Consider the following 22,410-nt stretch of genomic DNA (forward strand, 5'->3'; position numbering starts at 1 on the left):
ATACTGGTTATATTAAGCGAGTTAGGTATTGATAGTTACTTTTAATCGGCTTGTTCTTGTCACCTAACCAACTCAACCAGCAAGTTTCGTCCGAATCCGTCACTAACTTTTTAAAATAACATGAAATTCCTGAAATACAGGAAATAGTACATAATTATATTCCATGTCAAAAGCCTCTCCAAGTCACTATAGCTGAGCATCAGGAGGTTTTGAGTAATAATTTTAACATTAAATGTAAAGAGGTAAATTTATTACTGGATCTGGATTTTTTGTCTGGATCTTTTTATGGATCCCCAAGCTTCACAAAACCCACATAAGTTTAGGTTTATAGCGGGAGCTAGGCAATGCAATTTGAAACAATTGTCAATCATGGTTAACTCAGGTTTACGAGTAGTTTGGGAGCATTTTCGGAAATATTGTTTATCAATTAGTAAGAATTCTGATATTAACACTATCCTAGAGTATTAGTTCCACTTTAGAGTTTTTGGATAGGATTAGAATCCTCAATATTAAATCTGTTGATTTTTTGATTTTTCAACTTTGTATACAAATTTGGATCTGGTACTGGTTAAGGATGCAATCTTTAATGTTATTGATAAATTTTTTGGCTCTTCTAATCAATTTTTATGTGTCAGGTTTGATAGGTCATTCTTTTCAAAGAAAAATATCTGGGTTTTAATTGGTTTGATCAACAAAAATTTAGAGATGCTGTTAATTATATTTTGTTTAACACTTTTCTATTTTTTGGTGGGAAAATATTTCAACAAATAAAAGGCATTCCAATGGGAGGGAACTGTAGTCCCCGATAAGCGGACATTTCCCTTGTTTATTGGGAGTTTTCATTTGTGCGCAGAAGTTGATGAAGGGGAAGAAGTTTGGCTTCGCTAAAATGTTATCTTCTACACGTCCTTATATTGATGATATTTGTGTGATGAATTGTAAGGTTTTGACAGGCTGATTCATAGGATTTATCCAGAAAGCCTAATAGCAGATAAGATTAGTAGTGATGATAGTGTAGTGGCATGTCTGGATATGTTAGTTCGTGTTGGAAATGATTGTTTTAGTACAAACGTGTATCATAAAGTTGATAGAGGGCCTGTGTATTGATGTGTGTGCTGGTGGATTCCTGTGTACATTCTGTGGAGTTAAGATAAGAAGTGTTAAGGTATTTCTGGTGTGAATGGGGGGTAGGGTGGGATGTGTGTGCTTTTTGTTGGTGTGTGAGTGGGGGAAGGAGAGGGGGAGGAGATATGTGTGCTTTTAGTTGGTGTATGGTTTGTATGCTTTCTGTTGGTGTGTGTGTCTGTGTGTGTGTGATATTTCTGTCCTCCATCTCTCTTTATTTCTGTTCTTCATATCTCTGTTTATTTTTCTTTGTCTATGGAGGGGTGAATCTTTCAAATAGTTTTTGTTGGGTTCACTTGGTTGCACATGGATGGGTTTGAGGGTAGAGGAGCAGCAGCCAAAACCCAAATCCTATCCAGGTTCCTCCTGGTGACTCCATCTCTGTCTGTTTGTTCCTCCAGTGCTGTATTTAGTTAGTTATTTGAATACTTGCAAAATCGAAGACAGACAGACAGGGGTAAAAACATAACCTCCATCCACCTTCGGTGGCAGAGGTAACTTCTTCTTCTTCTTCTTGCGTATGGCAGCTTAGCTGCCGGGGTAGCTATCGTTTCTTGGAAGCGCGACTGTGTCGCTGATGCAGTGCCCCTCTACCAGTACACACTGGTACTCATTTTGCTGACCTCGGAAGGATGACAGGCTGAGTCAACCCCCTGATGTATAAATTCAGCGGCCAACTGGGCTTGAACTCAGGACCCTAAGATCCCAAGCCGCCACCCCAACCACTAAGCCAACACTACGCTACAGAGGTAAGTACAGTGTTCATAGAACACCTTAACACCTTAACACAAAACTGCAGGTTCTTGATCCGATTCATGTTCGAGTTGGTTTTCTACACCCCAGTGTTGAAAATACAATATTCAATTGAAAGAAAGTAGTTGCTCGATGATAGACTGAAGTCTGTAGTCAGACAGACAGACAAATTAACCAAGTGTTTAACCCCGCTTTTCGCTTTACGTAAGTGGGGTAATAACTCCGTAGAAGGGGCAGTTACTTTCCAAGGCCATAACCATCCACAACAATACAAGGCTTCGATGGCATCGCAAGCACGGTGAAAATGAGCCAACCAATGACACAGTGCCCGATTCATAACACCGACTACCATTGATGAGTGGCTTGAACAAAGTCTCTGCTCACAGGTGTGAACACATAAAGATAGAGCCTTTGCTTTGTTGGAAGTCCATTCTGTTATCAAATGAGTCCAGATTTCAAAGTCCCCCCTCTACCCCAGTGGATTCACTCAGCTCTGAAAAAGGTGCAATGCAGCACTCTTTGAGCAGATTGTTTACAAATGACAGATAAACATGTTGAGTGCTGCATATCAGTGTGGACACCTAGTGAGTACAATATCGGAGCATTCGACAAGGAATTAACTTCATTCATAAGAGCGGATATCTATTCTTATGAACAATCTCTCATGATTGTCTCTTCAGCATTGCTCAACTTGGATTGCACTTGTAGCAAGATGATGCCACCTGTTCAAGTTCGAAAACAGCTCAATGGAAGCAAAATAGAGGAGAATTTACCTTCTATGGTTGCCTCAGAACTCAAGCATGAAGGCCGAAGATCACAGGGATTCCCTTGGTCAGCAACTGTGATTAATACATCCCCCCCCCATCCCCGAATGCAGCCATCACAAAATGACGATTCTGCAGCTGTCGTATAATCAGTGACATTGTTGAATGAGTGTCCGCTCTGAGTCTGGTAGGTTGGTGGTTCGATTCTGACCCTGGCAGAGTCATACCAAGCACTTTAAAAATGGTACATGCTGCTTCCTCACTTTATGCTCAGCATAGAGCATGGACAAACTCCATGTGTTAGAATACCATGTGGAGGGAGATTTCTCCCTAAAAGTGCCCCATGAACCGTGGAAAGAAAATCGCCGCCGCAAGATGGCACTGCCGGCTCCCAGTGTGTTCCGGGAAGTAACTTGGCCCAAAGTCAACAGCCATGTTTGTTTGAGGTGAAGTCCTACCTTGTCTCCTGTGTCTGTCTAGATGAGACTGCATGATTTGTGTGTGAGACAGCTCTTCCATAAGCCTTAGAATCTGGAGGGAATTTCTTTTTGCTACTTGGCATCAATTCCACAACCCGGTTATGCCATCTGTAATTGCATCGACGCACCAAACGCTGCTCATGGAGGAAACGCCAAACATCTGATCCGATGTACCACACTCTGTGTTGCAGAGCGTTGGTTCTACCAAAGCAGTTTTTGGCCTAGGGGTAATACTGGGTGCTTTGCCATCCCTCTCCCAGCAGTACTTAGGGCCGGAATTTGTGATTTGTTCAGGGTGCCACTGATAGCTCGCCGAATCTTCACAAAGGACACCATGGGATCTTTAATGTCCACCAACTAATGCCGGCAGATGGGATGCCAGTTTAACGTCCATCCGTGGGACAGCACACACATTGATGAATCACCCTCACTGTGAAACTGCAGGATGACAGTTTTTATCTTATCTGGGTCAGGATTCAAATCCAGGTCAAATGGCTTAGGCCTTAGAGGTATGTGTGCATACCTCTGTGCTATCCTGTCAACGCCACAAAAAAAAAAACATAAATTTATCTTATTCACGATTATGAATTGGCTAATTTGTACATGCAGTTTTGCAGAGCTTATTTCACAGTGGTAGAAAAGGCAAGTTGTAAAAATAAATTCCTGCAAATGGAAACATTGCAAGATTTGAACTGGGTCCTGTCTCACACATGCTTGGTGTTGGCTTAATAGTGAGGGTGGTGGGCTTGGGATCCTGGGATCCTGAGTTCAAATCCCACTCGGCTGTTCAATTAATACCAGGTGGGGTTGATTCTGCCCGTCATCCTTCCGAGGTCGGAAAAATGAGTGCCAGCTTGCTGGTATCCTGTGTCGGAGAGGTGACCCATCCAGGATTGTACCCACTAGCCAAGGAGACCGCTTAGGCAGCACCAATGCTCTGCACGGAATGTGGTCCCAATGGATGGATGTCTCACATCACAGATAGACTATAACATAAATTAGCCTTCTAGTAACAATGCATTTAGAGCCATTGCATTTTAATTCAACAAAGTCATTCATTATCCTCCTATTCCGCAGCAGATGGTTACGTTTGTTAATCAACCATTGTGTATTCCAAACAAAACGAAAAACAAGAGCTGTTCACATTCCACGGAATGCCTCGAGCTTCTTACGGCAGGCCCCAATTGTAGGCTGTACTGAGTACAGATGTTGCACAGAAGAGTGCCTTCGGGCATGAGATAGATACCCCCCCCTCATATTAGATGAGTCTTTCTATATCACGTTGGGGGTGAATCAGGGTAACGATCTCGCTGATGACAGTGATTACACTAATTGTTTTATCTCATTTTCACAAACACGCATCATCTTTCATAGCAAAGCTTTACGCGCAGTTATGTTTCTGTGGTTAGTGAGGCCAAGCTTGAAGCCTTCAGCACACCGCACGCATACACATGCGTACATGCATGTACACAGAAACACACGCACACGCACACACACACACACACACACACACACACACACACACACACACACACACACACACACACACACACACACGGATGGGGGAGGGGGTAATAATATTTACCTACCAAGACATACTTTTATTAGAATGGTGGTCTGGTTTGTGTATCGAAAGCATTTTCCAAAAAACTCCAGCAGATGTCCGATAAGTCATCCATCCTGCATCCTGTGTCAAATCGGAGCTGATCCAATTTATCTGCATCCAGGATCATGCCTTTAAATGTTGTCTTCTAAAACTCCCACAAGGCTTCACTTTCTTTGCTGGTTAAAATTAGATAAAATATAAAAAGGTAAACATTAATGTTGGTGAAGGACATAGATACAGCAAGGATGAGCAGAAAGTCCATCGGATAGAATGGGGCCGAGGGTTTGGAGGGGGGTGCCTTGGGGTCATTTTAATTTTTAGAGGCCAGCATTGTAGAGATCATTTTTAAAAACAAACAAACCATTGCCTTGGAATCTCCAGATCAGCCTTCCTACTGTTTTACCAATTAAAACTTGATAAGAGTATGCTTACAACTGTGGGGAACGAGGTGTGGTTGATGTGAGCGTTTACCTTTCGTCAGAGCGAATTAAAAAAAAAAGAAGCGTTTTGCCTTCTTTCGTTGTAATGAAGCTCAAAACATCATCTGCACCTTGGCTTCCCATGGCGGTGGATACACCTATCAACTTTTAGTTGATAAAAATCCATCGTTTATCTTGTCCGCCAATGCAGACTTATGCTCGCCTTCAGGCTCCAGTATATTCCATTGCAGTCTTCCTTCTGCTTGTTATTTCGGTTCATCAACCTGTCTTAATCCCATTGTACATTAATTATCTCTTCCCCATTCACTCAGTCATTCTCACTCCCAGTTGTTTCTGACATCAGTTTTCATCAGTGTTACCCTACTTACTATTATTACTTGCATTCTCCATCCTCATTCTCCATCCGCCCATTTTACCTCGTTGGATTCCTGCTAATTTTCTTATTTCTGAGCATCTTTAGCTGTGCGATCGTCACGTCCCGCACCATATAAACCATTCCCTTCCCAAGATTTCTGCTTCTGCTTGCCTTGAGGAAGATCGGTGTGCCAGGCTTTATTTCCAGTGTTTCAGGCCCGAGGAGATCCAAGCTGGGGTTAGGGTAGTAGTTGAATTCTGAGGCATTGTATGTGAGCAGTGACCGAACACCATCAATCCGAAAGCCTAACTCATGTGGGCGCAGCGCCTCCTGAAGCGTGGCATCACCCACTGCCCCAGTCAGGCCCGGTGCCAGGCAAACCAGGGTGGAAGCATTGCGAATGTGGCAGGGCTGTGACAAGAAATGGGAAAAGAGGAGGTTGTTAGAAAGGGGAGACAGTTGATTTTGAAGCTCGTCAGTCAAATGGTAATTTGGTACCAACCATCTATGTAAGGTGTACAAGTCAGCTAATTATCGAGTTCAACTTAATGGTGGCTCCATAAAGATCCCTTTTGAAGCAAATAAGTCACTAAAACCAATTAACATTTGAATGGATTCATAAATTATTGTAACTGAAGTACCTGTCTCGCGCTGCATCACTCATCGAGTAACATAATGAAAATAGGTACGTGAAAAAATAAACAAATGTTTATTTTAATGATAAAACAAATGAGTAAAGTTGGCGACAGCAATCATATTTCAGGATTCGATAAGCTCCAAACTCAAAACTCGACGACACTCTTATCCTTCACCAGTGAGACAATAGATCTTCATTCCAAACTCCAAAACTACACTTGGACCAATTGTCAGGTTGTTTGTCATACATATTGGAAGTTCAACTAACCTTAACAAATAGGTTGTACATGCAAATTTTAATTCAAACACTTAACATTCTGAAATATGGTAAAACGACTTATTAACATTGTTGATGAAACCAACTTATGGTGAAATTATTGTATTGGTTAAATTATATAACTTTGTTGAGCTGTGGTTACGGGGTACTACTGGTACAATATTAAGGTTGATCTGCGTGTGGACTCACACACTCACTGACCAATTACAACAGCCTATCCCTTCCAGGAAAGGTAAATAATATTTTTTTTAAAGCATTGGTTATCCACACTGAATCGGCTGTCAAGCTTCAAGCCTCACAACTGACATAATGTTCCGACATAAGTTATAAGACAGTTTTGCAAACCTTGTTTTAATGATAATATGCTCCAGATTCATGATTTTAAATCAATGTTTTGCAGCATTTACAGTCATCGGTGTCTAATGCTTCCGCGATCATGAAATTTCACACCGCAGCTCCCTCATACAAATCCTAACTCTTCCCACCTATTCCAAACCAAAAAACAACACAAACTTGATCATTCGATCCTCAAAGAACAAAGATCATGTTTTATCTGATGATCCAATCATAAACAAAGCTATCAATTTCTCCATTGAGTCTTTTCCTGTCACTGATTATTTTAAGTCTACATTGGCAATCCTGGGGTGACAGGATGGTATAGACTCTAGAGGTATGCACACTTGCTTCTGAGCTGTCGAGCCTGGGTTTGAATCCTGACACAGCTGTAAATTGTCACCCTGGTGTTTCACAGGCAGGGCGATTCATTTTCATCAATGCGTGTGTCGTCTCTCGGATGGACGTTAAACTGAGCAGCCCGACGACCAGCATTAGTTGGTGGATGTTAAATATCCCACTGTGTCCTTCACAAAGAGTCGACGAGCTATTGCCAGCACCCTGAAGAAATTCCAAATTCCTGCTTTAATCTACAGGGGGCACAGCATCCGCTGAACAGCTGCACCCATAGCCATGCGTAGCACACGAAATAAGTGGATTGTCAATCCCAATGTTCACCACCCATCCTTCGATGGAAATATATTTCATCATTTTCGATGCTTTTCACTGTTATGTTTATTGTGTAAGATTCTGAAAGATAATTTTAGATCAGATAACATATTACCTGAACCAACATTCATTATTACATAACTATTGTACTTTTGTACAACAAATAACTATTGTATAACAATTGCAGATCCAGGCGATGCATGGTGTCATCGCTGGGCACCAAAGGAAGGCAGTACTCGGTTTTTACTCCATTTCCTTTCTTGCTTTCGTGGTCGTCCCGGCGATATCTCAGCCATCCTTTGAGCTAGGAAGCTGACATTTGGGGACAAAAGTGAAGATGTGCTTTGGCAAAAACGATTATTAAAATTTTTTTATTGATCAATTAATTGGTTAATTACTATCGATTTATTCATTACTTATGTATTTTCTTTCTCATCTGCGCAATATCTCAGGCACTTTTTGAGTTATGAAGCTGATATTTGGACACAACAGTGAACAAGTGGTTTGGCTATAAAGGGTATTTTTGATTTATTGATTATTCGATTAATTATTTTATGAATTAATTTTCAAAAAGTTATAGATTCCAATGAAACAGGGGTGGTTTTGGTATGCTATTAGCCAATTGAATAATAAAATCATTATTTTATGATAATTATTTATTTAATATAATTAGGCAATTAATCAATCAATTGAACACTGCTCCCAATTCCGTCTCCATGTGCTGCATGGCGGCATCGGGCCTTGGCAATGTCAAGCACTGGAGGATTTGTTATATATTGTTACAGATTTCAGAATCCGGTCTGATTAGATGAATGCATCCACACATCCAGGTCCTCAAACAGTTATTTCCTTTAATGCATGTTCAGATTAGCCCCATCCCCATGTCTAATGGGATTTCAAATGTGATGCGTTGAGAAGGGTGAAGAATAGATCCCCTTTCTTATGGGAAGCTTTTTTTCTTTACGACAGACAAGTACACACACATTTCTTTCATGAGCTCTGAAGCCCGCCCCCATTCTTCCTCAGCAACAATCTTTTGTGAGCTCCAACGCCCGCCTTTTTTGAGAGCACACGGGTCGGCATGGTAACTATGCGCAAGTGGGGTGGGTGAGCTTGGGGCGGACTGCACCCGCGGAGACGGCCTGGAGATATAAAACGAACGGGAGGTACGTTCTGCGAGGAGAAACGCGGGAGAAAGGAAAGCGGGGGCGAAAGAAAGTGGAGCAAAAGAAAGTGGGGCGAAAGAAAGCCAGGGAGGGAGAAGAGAACGAGAAGTGAGCTTGAGAAGCGAGAAAGAAGCGGGTGTCTGACCAGCGCCAACAACGAGACAATTTGTCCTTCCCAGTGCTTGGGCAAGCGAGTGTGTGGTGCGTGTCTGACCAGCGCCAATGAGACAATTCGTCTTTCCCAGTGCTTCGGCAAGCGAGCGTGTGGTTCGCATGTGGGAGTGAGCAGCGCCGCCAACAAGTGAGGCACGGGTCGGTCACCAACAACACCAGGGTCTAAACCCGCGACAGACGATCCCGGTGCCCTCCAGACTTCGACTGGCGTTCAAGGCTGTTCGTGAGAGGGTGCACGGCAAGGCTGGGTGCTGGCATCGGACGTGACACACACACAAGCATTTCAGGACGTTTTCACTTCACGGACGACTTTCTGGTGAGTGAGACGATTCTTCCCCTCCCCTCCCCAAATGATCTGTTGGGTCCCCATGTCTGTGTTTAGCTGTAAGTCAACCCCCGATAAGCATCTGTTCTTTGTCTCTTTCCTGGCATTCTGATTGATTTTGCTTTGAAATTTATTCTTTCACTTACCTCAGAAAATAAAAATTTCCTTCCATTTATTAATTTTATTATTAATAAATCATTTGTCGATTTCCAACCTGTCCGTGTTTGTCCTTTCCTTTCATTGGTCTAGCATTGTCCAAACCGAAATAGACTGGGAAATAATTACTGCAGATTTGACCAAAAATAGTCGGCACGCACCAGCGGTTAAAATGCTCAGCCGCCCTAATTAAAATCTACTCAAGACATTGGTGCTTTGCCGAGGGCGTGTTCCCCACTAAGGTAACCACGTGACCTCTAGTTAAACGGCATAGTTAGACGGTGGACACTGGAGCTTGTGGCTAACTGGGTGGCGTTCGTGGTTTTAAAACAACCCACCATACCACAACGTTAATTGTGAGCGGTGGCCCCAGGTCTGACTCTACCGAGGACAACTGGGGATTAATCCCCCTGAGTGACAAGCTGGTCTCTCGGTACCCGTGGCCGCAACCACTGGTCTCAGGAGTGGGATATTTTTTGAACCCCTTGATCAATAAATTGGTGTTAGGTCGTCGACCTGTGGTGTGCTTCACGCACCTCGAAATTCAGAGTGGTGAGACAAAATTTTAGTTAAATTTATTGGGATGAACAATGGCAGACCAACACGGGCAGGTCCCAGTGGGCCATGTCGATGATGTAAATATGGATACGGAATGGACCCAGGACCCGCATGAAGTCACAATGGAGGGTGAAGAGGAAGCAATGGGAGAGATGGAAAATAACCCCCACCCTCGGTCTCTAGAAAATGCGGCGCCGATAGCGCAGAACGCCAGGTTATCGTCACCAGTGCAGCCCAAAATTGACATGATGTTGTTCATGAGGCAATTAATGGCACAAATGAAAATGTCGAGCAAAGAAAACAACAGAAAAATGGACAGGATGAGCGAAGCGATGAGCAGAAAAATGGACGAAAACAACAGAAAAATGGATGAAAACAACAGTAAAATGGACGTGATGGGCGAAGAAAACAACAGCAGAATGGAAGCGATGAGCAGAAAAATGGACAAAAACAGCAGAAAAAAAATGGACGAGATGGGCGATGAAATAAAAAGGGAGTTTCCATTTATAAGTAAAGTGATGGGCAGAGAAATGGCGGCGGTACGAGAGGAGGTAAGGGAGTGTCGGATCGGTGTCCGGGAAGAGATGAGGGAGTGCGAGGCCAGACTGACGGGAGAGATTGGGAACATGATGGAGGAGGAAGAAGGGCTGACGATAAGACAGAATGAATTGAAAGAACAAATGGAGAAGAACACGGGGGCGAAAAAGGAATTAAGAGCCGCCGGGAAGGAAACAAGAGATATGACGGCAATTAAAAACGAATGTAAAATGGCACACGAGAAACTGATGAAGAGAGTAGAGGAGGTGACACAGACAATGGAAACAAAGGAACAGGAAATGGAAACACAAATAGAAACAACGAAGGTGAGGTTAGAGGAGGTAATACAAGGGGCGCATCGGGAATTAACGATGGTTAAAGAGGAGGTGCATGAGGTAAAAATCGAGATTATTGAAATGAAAGCAAAACAGGTAGAAACAGGTAGTAGAGTAAAGGAAGAGATTATTGAATGCATGGACGTATTATATTTGCAGCGTGACAGTGCTCGAAGAACGGAAGGAGGTGAGTATAACAAAGGTGAGTCATGGCAAGACCGGGCACGTAGATGATGCGATTGGGTGTGTGTCGAGCTTGGGGGGAATGAAGGACCCGGGGTTTCTTGGAGTGCCCAATGTGCCGGAGTATGTGCGGAGTGCATGTAACATAACATGGATGAGTGCACACAAAGGAGTGGGACACGGATCTACCCGGACGGGAGTCGTGGTTAGTGCAGCGGACCGGAGGGGCGAGCCTCGAGCGGGACAGAGTTGTATTGGAAACCATGCCGGCTCCACGGGACTTTGCGTACGAGGTACGGGAGTGTCCGCGGTCGGTGCTTTGCCAACCGTCCAAGCACGGATGGTGGCGCGATGTGTTAATGGTTTCAGAGGGGCCGGCGTGTAAACGCTCCGTGACAGATAAATCACTGGAGCACGGACGGTGAAACAGAATGGATTTGGCTGCAATTTTTTTTCCACGGGGACCAGGTGTGCAATATGCACGGTACCCCCGGCATAAGCAATGGGTGTGGCGAGCACGGCTGCATTCCCCGTGGGAAAACCCCAATTCCCAGTGGCAAGAATTCAAACACAAATTGGCTTGCAACAGACATGTGACTGAGCACCTCCACGGATGTAGAGGGTTCATTATCATAGGGGTAAGTGACAGTGACGGGGCGACATTACGCCCTCCTGTATCAGCCAAACCAAAGGGGAGAGTGCACTGTCGACCACCGTCCTGGAGGTGCAAGGGCTGCCGAGCCTTGCCACGAGTGCACGAAGCCCGGCCAGGATGTAACGAACATCCTCGCCGGGGCCCAGGAGCACAAGTCTAGGGGGATGGCATTGTTCGGCCCACATGGGGGTGCCAGCGATGGTAGCCTCGATGTGGGTATCGAAGCAGCGACCATGAGGGAGGGCGAGGATAAATTTAGGGACTAAGAGCGACAATAGGAACTGTTTAGGTAGAGACATGAATGTGTAGTGGTGACGTAGCTTAGTGATATAGTTAAATGGAACGTGCATTAGTATAAGGGATGATGAGGGTGCACGAGTTAGTTAGGGGAAATTAGTTAGATGATGTGTCGGTGAGTGGAAATGTTTTTGTGTGTGATAGATGAATTATGAGTGCAAGGGCAGGGCAATGACCGGTATGAGTGTGAGTAATAGAATGCATGGTGTTAAGGATTGAATGGGGGGAGTGGATACCACCCAAGGAAACCCAGGGGTTAGTTTAAAGTTAGGTAGAGGGATTAGGTATACTTACACATGGATGTTGTTATGTGGTTGGTGCTGATTATGGAAAGTTAAAAAAAAAAATGTTTGTGTGAAGGGTGCAGGAGATAATTGACCGGCTGGGGTGTGGCTTGTGAGTGTAGTGTTCGGATGAAGCAGGCATCCCGGGCGCTGGGGGCTCGTCGGCCAGGTGAGGCCGTAGATAGGTCCAGGAGGCCATTGGTGCATTCGTGGACGCAGGTACCAGAGGAGAGGGGCCTGGCGTGCCAGTATCGTGTTCAATGGAACCGGGTGCCCGAGCTGCAGGACCCGGGGCGCCAAAATGCCAAGTGGGCATTGTGAGGGGGAGTGCCAGTAAGGGCATCCCCCATGTTACGGTGAGGAGCAGGCAAGCTCTGAGGCAGCTCCAGCGACCCGGAGGTGCTAATGGTGAGTATGCAGGTGGGCAGACCTGCTAGTGGAGCCACACTACCCAGCCACGAAATTGTGCGATGGCACAGAAAGAAAATTTGGTGGGCAAGGCCCAAAATTGTGAGAGCACCAACACGTAGATGATGGGAATTTGGGTTTTTAGAACCCCATAGTTTAACAAAGGCCTCTTGGCATGGTATAACCCCGGGGAAAGTTTAAAAGTGGAACAATATTAGCGTAGTTAGGATTGATGAAGACCCCTTCGCACCATCCACTGTCGGGATGATCGCCAGCTGCTGGACTTGCCCTCCTGTCGGACTTGCGAATGAGTCGTGTCACGATGCAAGTGTAAGATTGCATGGAGCTCTGCTCTTCCTTTCCATGGAACCTTGGGGGGATTGGGTACGAATTTGGCAATGGGGATAGTGGGATATAGGAGATGAGACGTAGCGACAAATTGTAAAAAGAGGGGGGCTAGGGTAGTGTATATGGGAAAGACGGATGGGTGCGGATGAGTAGGGCAACCTCGAGCTCTCTCTCTCCCGGCTCCACCGCCACTGCCCCAGGTATGTGCACACCAGGGACCGGCTGACCATGTTGTTCGGACCTGGTGTTTGGCATCACCTGCAATACCTTTTTTTCTTTTCGTGCTGTTTGCTGTTTGCCTTGCTGTCTCGCCACTGCCCCAGGACCATCAACGCTGTTCTACATCAAGGCATCACTCGCCTTGCTGGATCACCTGTCTGCATCAAGGCATCGCTCGCCTTGCTGGATCACCTGTCTGCATCAAGGCATCGCTCGCCTTGCTGGATCTCCTGTCTGCATCAAGGCATCGCTCGCCTTGCTGGATCACCTGTTCTGCAGTAAGGCATCGCTCGCCTTGCTGGATCACCTGTCTACATCAAGGCATCACTCACCTCACTTCACCATTTGCTCCGTGACCTGTGTTCCACCCACACCTGTTCTGTCAACTGCTACTTGCTGCAGCCTCATGCCAGATGACACCATTCCCGTTATCATGGTGGTTTTGTTTATTTCCTTTTGTTTGAACTGCATTTACTGTAGCAGCATGCAACCACACTTATGGACTGCCCCTTTGTTGCAGCCCCTTTGTACCAGCTCGTTACCAGCTCCCTACCAGCTTCATTCCAGCCACATACCAGGCTCATGCCACTTTTCTTCACCTTTGCCACGTATCACCGTGACCATGAACTGCACAAACGCAGCTCTGTGGAAGAAGTGGCTCTGTTCTTGTTGCTGCTGCTTCTTGATCATTTTTGTTTCGAAGGCCACAACGTTTATGGCTTGTATGAAGGTCACTGGCCTGCCGGTTTATTTTGTTAGGTGTGCTGGTGAAGAGCCTGAAGGTGGCAAGAATCAGCAGGTGTTCTCCCCCCCCCCCCCCCTTCCACAATTTTTCTTCTGCATTTCTCCAGGTCCTGGGTTAGAAATTGTATATAGTTGTATAGTTGTGTCAATTACTTAAGCCCACCGTGTTGTAGTTTCAAAAATTCCGGCAATTTTGGTGCAGCATAAGGTTGTCTGTGAGTCAGTTAGGTAGTTCCCAACGCATCAGGTGGGACATATCGAGTTTAAATTGTCGCACACACTGAAGGGTGGAGTTAAAACGTACTTGGTAGGGGGTAACTTCACCTGCATGTCACACGGTAGTGCAAATTGCAATGTTGTAATTTTTGTTAAAAAAATTTAAACCGATGTCGCCAGCTGTTGGACAACTCGGGACGAGTCTGTGATAGGGAAAGGGGTAGTGCTAGGGATTTCAGATTCTGGTCTGATGAATGCATCCACACATCCAGGTCCTCAGACAGTTATTTCCTTCAATGCATGTTCATTGTTCAGATTAGCCCCATCCCCATCTCTAATGGGATCTTAAAAGTAATGCGTTGAGAAGGGTAAAGGATAGATCCCCTCTCTTATGGGAAGCTTTTTTCTTTACGACAGACACGTTTACACACATTTATTTCACGAGCTCTGAAGCCCGCCCCCATTCTTCCTCAGCAACAATCTTTCGCGAGCTCCGACGCCCGCCTTTTTTGAGAGCACACGCGTCGTCATGGTAAACATGTGCAAGTGGGGCGGGGTGAGCTTGGGGCGGACTACACCCACAGAGATGGCCTGGAGATATCAAAACAATGGGAGGTAGGTTCTGTGAGGAGAAGAGCGGGAGAGAGGAAAGCGAGAGGGAAAGCGGAGGCGAAAGAAAGCGGGGCGAAAGAAAGCCAGGGAGGGAGAAGAGAACGAGAAGTAAGCTTGAGAAGCGAGCAAGAAGCGGGTGTCTGACCAGCGCCAACAACGAGACAATTCGTCCTTCCCAGTGGTTGGGCAAGTGAGCGTGTGGTGCGCGTGTGGGTGTGAGCAGCGCCGCCAACAAGTGAGGCACGGGTCAGTCACAGACAACACCAGGGTCTAAACCCGCGACAGATGATCTCGGTGCCCTCCACACTTCGACCGGCGTTCAAGGCTGTTCGTGAGAGGGTGCACGGTAAGGCTGGGTGCTAGCGACGGACGTGACACGCACGCACGCATTTCAGTACGTTTTCACTTCACGGACGACTTTCTGGTGAGCGAGAAGATTCTTTCCACCCCCCCCCCCCCGAATGATCTGTTGGTACCCAAGTCTGTGTTTAGCTGTAAGTCAACCCCCGATAAGCATCTGCTCTTTGTCTCTTTCCTGGCATTTTGATTGATTTTGCTTTGAAATTTATTCTTTCGTTTACCTCAGAAAATAGTTATTTTTATTTATTTATTTTACTATTAATAAATTATTTGTCGATTTCCAACCTGTCCGTGTTTGTCCTTTCCTTCTATTGGTCTGGCATTGTCCGAACCGACATAGACTGGGAGGTAATTACCACAGATTTAACCAAAAATCGTCGGCACGCACCAGTGGTTAAAACGCTCGGCCGTCCTAATTAAAATCTAATCAGACAACATTGGTGCTTTGCCGAGGGCGCGTTCCCCGCTCAGGTTACCACGTGACCTCGAGTTAACCGGCATAATTAGACGGCGGACACTGGAACTCGTGGTTGACTGGGTGACGTTCGTGGTTCTAAAACAACCCACCATACCACAACGTTAATTGTGAGCGGTGGTCCCAAGTCCGGCTCTACCGAGGACAACCGGGGATTAATCCCCTTGAGTGACAAGCTGGTGTCTCGGTACGCTTGGCCGCAACAATATTTATTTTGGCATGGGGGACGGTGTACTTTGAATGTACCTGTACTTGTTTAAGTTGGCTTCAACAGGCGAATAGAACTTAAAGTGTTGTTCATTTTGCTAATTAAGTTTTGTCATTGTGATTATCCGTTCACCATTCCTCTTCCCTTATGTCTGTTCTCCACTTATAAAGAGATTTATTCTTGTGGGACTCTTAGCTCACCTTAAGGCCCGGTCACACCTTGACGTTTTAGCTAGCGATGGCAACGTATTAAAATGTATGTAAAACGCTGGCTTACGTTGAACTTTTGATGTTTTTTTTAAAAGATTCGGACGTATTCATAGCGACTTGGTCTTATGTATAACGCATTGGTAACGGACACAGAACGTTTCGTTGTGTTATAGATAACTTATACCAACGAATGCTGAACCTGTTGTCGGCCTACACAACCGATGCCCAACGATAGTCTAACTTGGGCATAGCGCGTTGCATGCATCGCCGACGATGTCGTGACGTAGCCTATTAAAAGGCTGACGCACAACGATTCGAATCATAACTGCCGTAGAAATGGAAGTGTCAACATCGCGGTCACACCTTGGCGATCTTGCCAGCGTATGCCGACCTAAGAAAAATGTGTCTAAAACGTTGGGGCACGTCAAATACGGTATGAGTAAGTTTGGTATACGTGAGTACAATGCTAAAGTACGCTATCATACGTCGTAGTAAGTAGAGTACGTCAAGAAATTTTAAACATGTTCAAAATTTTACGACGTACTCGGCGTACGACACACGTTCTGCATGTGATGGGGATAAGTTTTACACACGATATGAGGACGCTTACACACGTCCACAAAGGCTACTTATAAGCTACTCATAAGTCGAAACACGTCGCGGTAATGTCTTTTTACGCGAAACTTATTTCTAACTTATGTTTGACGTGCTTTTGAACGTGACGTGCTCTTTACGTAGTCCCAACACACATTGACGTATGTAGACGTATTCCAATGACGTCTTCCGGTCGACAAAAAAATTAATTAACGTGTTTCTAGCTTACAACTGCCACATAAAGACGTGTTCCCAGCGGTTTTGGGAATTGGTAAATAAAAATGGTGTTCATAAAAGGGAACCCAACAGTGTTTTCGAGTTCTTTTTGAGTCGATGTCCATGTCAGCAGTAACAGTATCAGTATCAGTATTAGTATTAGTAGTAGTTTGTTCATGTTGGCAGTAGTAGGTGAGTGTGAGGGGGAGGGTGTGGGTTATGATGGATCGTCCTTGCGTTTAACGATTTAACGATTTAAATGGCTGCATCTCCACTATTGAAAGTAGACGCTTGCGCTCAACAATTCGATTTTTTTTTACACTCAACGACTTTTAAACGGTACCACTCAGCTAGTTTCATTGTTTACAATGAACGATTTAAATTGCTGTCACTCGCCTTTGTTTTTTGACGCTGGGGTTTGGAAATTTGAAGCGTTTCTTTTGAACGTGTTAAAACGCTGAAACTCGACTATTTTAAATAGACGCTGTCGATGGACAATTGGAATCATAGCCAAGCTAGACATCGAAGTGTGAACATCCTCGTCATGCCGAAGAAAAGTTTGAAGAATGCTGCAAATAAGTGTCCTGGCCGTGGCCGTGGACGCTGACGCAAGGACGATCCATTATACCTACGTCTTTCAGCCTATGAGTAACTTAAAAGTAACGTCTGTCGATGTGTGGCAACGATCGCGTAACATGCCAACAACACGTTAATCATAGGTTAGAAATAAGTTGCGGGTACGCTAAACATTACCTCGGCGTGTCTCAACTTATGATTAACTTACAAGTAGCATCTGTTGACGTCTGTCAACGATCGCAGACCGTGCATACAACTTGTAGCCAGCGTAGCGGAACGTGTGAGTCATACGCCGGCATACGTCGTGAAATTTCAAGCATGAAAAAATTTGAGGACAACCCAAAAGTACAACGTTTAAAGCCAGCGTACAACGACGTATGGCAGTGTTTTTCAGCGTGCTCTCAATGTTATCAAAACTTACCCATAACGTATTCAACGTATGCCAGCGTTTTAGAAAAAAATTTTAAAAATCGGCATACGTTGGCTAAAACGTCAAGGTGTGACCGGGCCTTTAGTCTTACAGCACCAGCCTCTTGCATGACTCAGATCTTAATTAAATATTCATACTCCAACCATGCAAGCAGCAGGCAAGAAGGAAGGCATTGAGCAACTTATAATTGGAGATGACAATGTGTGTTTTGGTGATAGAGCCTTCTGTCATTACGATAAGAGGCGTGAAGATGGTGATTTAACTGGAGGGGTTTCGTACCATAAGACGTAAGTAAATGTAATTGTCAAAAGAGGAAAGCAAGTCGGGTTTGGCAATCATTGATGGAGAGGCAAATTCAACATGAAAAATTAAATTGGAAGAAATTAAAGATAGGCACAAGTGGATGTACAGGCTTGTAAAGGATAAGAGCTATGAAATCGTGTTTTTATGCGGCGTGATTGAGATTAAGAATGAGTTTCGGCAATGTAAGCATGGCAGTCACTTTGATGGTGGTACAGAAAAGAAGGAAACTTGGATTCATTAAGCACATTTAAAGGGAAGCCAGAATACTTTTGGAAGAATGGGAAGTGGTTGAAAAGAAAAGGAAATGGTAAATTAGAGGGATTAAAAAGGTATTGGAGCAGTTTTCAGAGTAATGAAAAACAGGAAGAGAGAGAGAGAGAGAGAGAGAGAGAGAGAGAGAGAGAGAGAGAGAGAGAGAGAGAGAGAGAGAGAGAGAGAGAGAGAGAGAGAGAGAGAGAGAGAGAGAGAGAGAGAGAGAGAGAGAGAGAGAGAGAGAGAGAGAGAGAGAGAGAGAGAGAGAGAGAGAGAGAGAGAGAGAGAGAGAGAGAGAGAGAGAGAGAGAGAGAGAGAGAGAGAGAGAGAGATATATATATATATATATATATATATATATATATATATAGGGAGTGAGAGAGAGGGAGGGAGCAAGGGAGATATAGGGAGTGTGAGAGAGAGGGAAGGAGAGGGAGATAAAGGGAGTGTGAGAGAGGGAGTGAGAGAGGGAGGGACATAGGGAGAGAGAAAGATTGGGGGAGGGAGAGGGAAAAAAAAAGAGGGAGGGAGAGAGAGAGGAAGATATAGGGAGTGTGAGGTAGAGGGAGGGAGAGAGGGAGGGAGATAGGGAGAGAGAAAGATTGGGGGAGGGAGAGGGAGAAAAAGAGGGAGGGAGAGAGAGGAAGATATAGGGAGTGTGAGAGAGAGGGAGGGAGCAAGGGAGATATAGGGAGTGTGAGAGAGAGGGAAGGAGAGAGGGAGATATAGGGAGTGTGAGAGAGAGGGAAGGAGAGAGGGAGATATTGGGAGTGTGAGAGAGAGGGAGGGAGCGAGGGAGATATAGGGAATGTGAGAGAGAGGGAAGGAGAGAGGGAGATATAGGGAATGTGAGAGAGAGGGAGGGAGCGAGGGAGATACAGGGAGTGTGAGAGAGAGGGAGGGAGAGAGGGAGATATAGGGAGTGTGAGAGAGAGGGAGGGAGATATAGGTAGTGTGAGAGAGAGGGAGGGAGTGAGGGAGATATGGGGCGTATGAGAGAGAGGGAGGGAGCGAGGAAGATATAGGGAGTATGAGAGAGAGGGAAGGAGAGAGGGAGAGATAGGTATTGTGAGAGAGAGGGAGGGAGTGAGGGAGATATAGGGAGTGTGAGAGAGAGGGAGGGAGAGAGAGGGAGATATAGGCAGTATGAGAGAGAGGGAGGGAGAGAGGGAGATATAGGTAGCGTGAGAGAGAGGGAGGGTGTGAGGGAGATTTACGGAGTGTGAGAGAGAGGGAGGGCGCGAGGGAGATATAGGGAGTGTGAGAGAGAGGGAGGGAGAGAGAGGGAGATATAGGGAGTATGAGAGAGAGGGAGGGAGAGAGGGAGATATAGGGAGTATGAGAGAGAGGGAAGGAGAGAGGGAGATAGAGGTAGTGTGAGAGAGAGGGAGGGAGACAGGGAGATATAGAGAGTGAGAGAGAGATATAGGGAGTGAGAGGGAGATATAGGGAGTGAGAGAGAGATATAAGGAGTGAGTGAGAGAGAGAGAGAGAGAGAGAGAGAGAGAGAGAGAGAGAGAGAGAGAGAGAGAGAGAGAGAGAGAGAGAGAGAGAGAGAGAGAGAGAGAGAATGAGAGAGAGAGAATGAGAGAGAGAGAGAGAGAGGGAGGGAGATAGGGAGAGAGAAAGATTGGGGGAGGGAGAGGGAGAAAAAAAGAGGGAGGGAGAGAGAGAGAGAATAAGAGAGGGAGGGAGAGAGAGGGAGAGGATGAGAGAGAGGGAGAGAGAGAGAAAGAGGAGAGACAAAGAGAGTGAGAGGGAGAGAGAAAGAATTTTGATTTCCTTTAATAACCAAAGTTATAATCTGGGTAACATGAAAGAGGTGATCATAAAGCTCGATGGATCATCACACAATATCAAAATAAAACAAAAAATAGTACTTAAAGGTGATTGAGACAAATATGAAAATATTAAAAGAGATAAAAGTTGGAACAATCAGAAGAAGAACAAGAACAAAGTCGTTATCATGCACACAGCTTTGAGCCAGGTAATTAACTTTAAAAATGTGACGTGTGAATAGCTAATTAAATAACGAGGTAAAAAAAGAAATAGATATCTGGCGGAGATGGTAAAGTGTATATAAATTAATAAAGAATTCAACGTTGTTTGGTGGTAGTGGAGATGGTAAAAGGTATATAAATAAATAACTAATTAAAGGTGGTATGTTGGAAGTGGAGATGGTAACGTTGATGTAAAAAAAATAATTAAAACGTGTTTGTCGTGAAAGGGTAAAGTGTATTTAAAAAAAAAAAGAATGGTTCCCGAAAGCAAATACTCGTACAATCCTGGAGGATTGCCGAAATTCCAAATTGGCTCCGATCCCAACATAATTTGACGTGCCTCATGCCCAGATGCTGTTGCATACATGTGCTGAATATGAAAGAAATGCGTTGTCATTTTGGAGTCGATGCTCCAGAGGGATGCACAGATGCACAGACAGACAGGACCCAAAATAACAGCCCCTAAGAGGGCCGAGGCCCGGTTGGAGGCTAATGAAAAGAACAAACATCAGTGAGAATAGCACATGAGAAACAACTTACAACAAACACATCAATAGGCTAACATAACGAATCCCTATCACGATGAACTAGTTTGCGAAAGACACTCTTATAACACCGTTTTTGTTTTTAAAAGTTCCCAATTCCCAATGAACTGACGATGATAAAACTCTACACGCAACCTGGGCCTAATAAGAGCTTTAAAATCACCAACACATTGCATGTACAGTATGCTCTGTGTTTGCAATCATTGTTGCTTAATACGAAATGAACAACTGAAGATGCTTACCTCCTCCTGGTGTCATAAGGTAACCCCAAAATCAAAATACATTGAGAAAAGGAAATTTTCATGCAACGACGTGAGCGTGACAAAAAGGCCAAAGAGTGGATTAAATCTTGTACAGTCTGAATAGGCATCGTGCAAGTCTTCAGAAATCATACCAAAGGGAAAAACAAGATGTCAGTGATATCAAAACGGTTCAATAAAACTATAGTAATATCGCTTGTTCGTTTTAGAATTTAGAGAATATACACAGATGGTCATTGCAGGTGAGGAGGAGACCCCCGCGGGGGTGGGGGGGGTGGAGTGAGGATGAGGGGGAAGGGGAACTTCTCTCTCTATCGAGACCCAAAGGTATCATGAGACGAGGAAAGTAAGCGAACAGCAGCACAAAGGTAACACAGATGATTTGCAGTCGCAACATAAAGAGGAGAAGTCGGTGGATACACCAGCCTTTTAAAGGAGGCAAAAGTGCCACGGAGCCGAAGGAAAGTATTGGGACAGATCGAGACGTCAGCGTCATGGGTATTGGCACAAATAACCAGTCTTCTGAAGGTACGCGTAACCACCTGCAAGAAAGAACCGGGAAATGGACCTCATTGATCGAAGGTCAACGACTATAGCAATATGTTGTCTAGTCTTGGGTGAGTCGGCATGTGCAGGCTCACTGTACACCGCCAACTTTTGCAAGGGGTGATGTCATTGTCCCATTTGGTTAGAGCAGAAATTAAGAATTTGGTCAGGGTTCTGGCGATAACTCAACTACTCTTTACGAAGGACACTGTGGTATCCTTAACATTGAACAAGTGATGCTGGCACATGGGACGCCAATACTAATGTCTATCCGTGAGATGTTGCATCAGTGTGGAAACCCGTCTGGTCTGGGACTGTAACCTTCGCGAAGAAACTGCTTCGGCAGAACCAATGCTCTGTACAAAGATAGTGCGTGATGATAAGGAGGGACAGCACACACATTGATGTCTCGCGATACCTGCGAAACACCAGGATAACGGTTTATAGCTCGGCCAAGATCAAACCCAAGCTAGACAGCTTACAGGCGGGTGTGCATACCTGTGGGATATCCTGCCAGTCGAAATGTATCATGCCAAATGGCACCTTCCTGTATTGCTGTCTTGAAAGTCTCGTACCATTTAAGAAGAAATGCACAAATGTTCGTGACCGGGGGGGATGTCAGGAAATTCCAAGTCAATGCAGAAAAGTTTTTTTTTTTTGAGAAATCCAGTTATGTTGTCGTGCTCCACCTTTTGATGGATAGCCAGATACCTTTTGATACCTTTTGATGGTTAAAAATAGCCAGACATGCAAAACATTTCGATAAAATGTAGGCAATGGGG

The 22,410-nt window shown here is 44.9% G+C and overlaps 1 protein-coding gene across 7 annotated transcripts in view; it reads right to left on the reverse strand.

The window, feature by feature from the left end:
* The window catches only part of LOC147019454 (plexin-A4-like), a 537,201-nt gene that overhangs the window by 129,762 nt on the left and 385,029 nt on the right, over positions 1–22,410 (reverse strand). For all 7 annotated transcript variants that reach the window (XM_085893965.1, XM_085893967.1, XM_085893963.1 and 4 more), the window contains one exon: positions 5,694–5,933. In XM_085893965.1, the coding sequence (XP_085750091.1) occupies positions 5,694–5,933 (240 nt within the window). The remainder of the gene's footprint in view (positions 1–5,693; positions 5,934–22,410) is intronic.

Source organism: Eptatretus burgeri, chromosome 9 (genome assembly GCF_056783735.1).
Source record: "Eptatretus burgeri isolate ZD-2024b chromosome 9, Ebu_testis_v1, whole genome shotgun sequence".
NCBI classification, from domain to species: domain Eukaryota; kingdom Metazoa; phylum Chordata; class Myxini; order Myxiniformes; family Myxinidae; genus Eptatretus; species Eptatretus burgeri.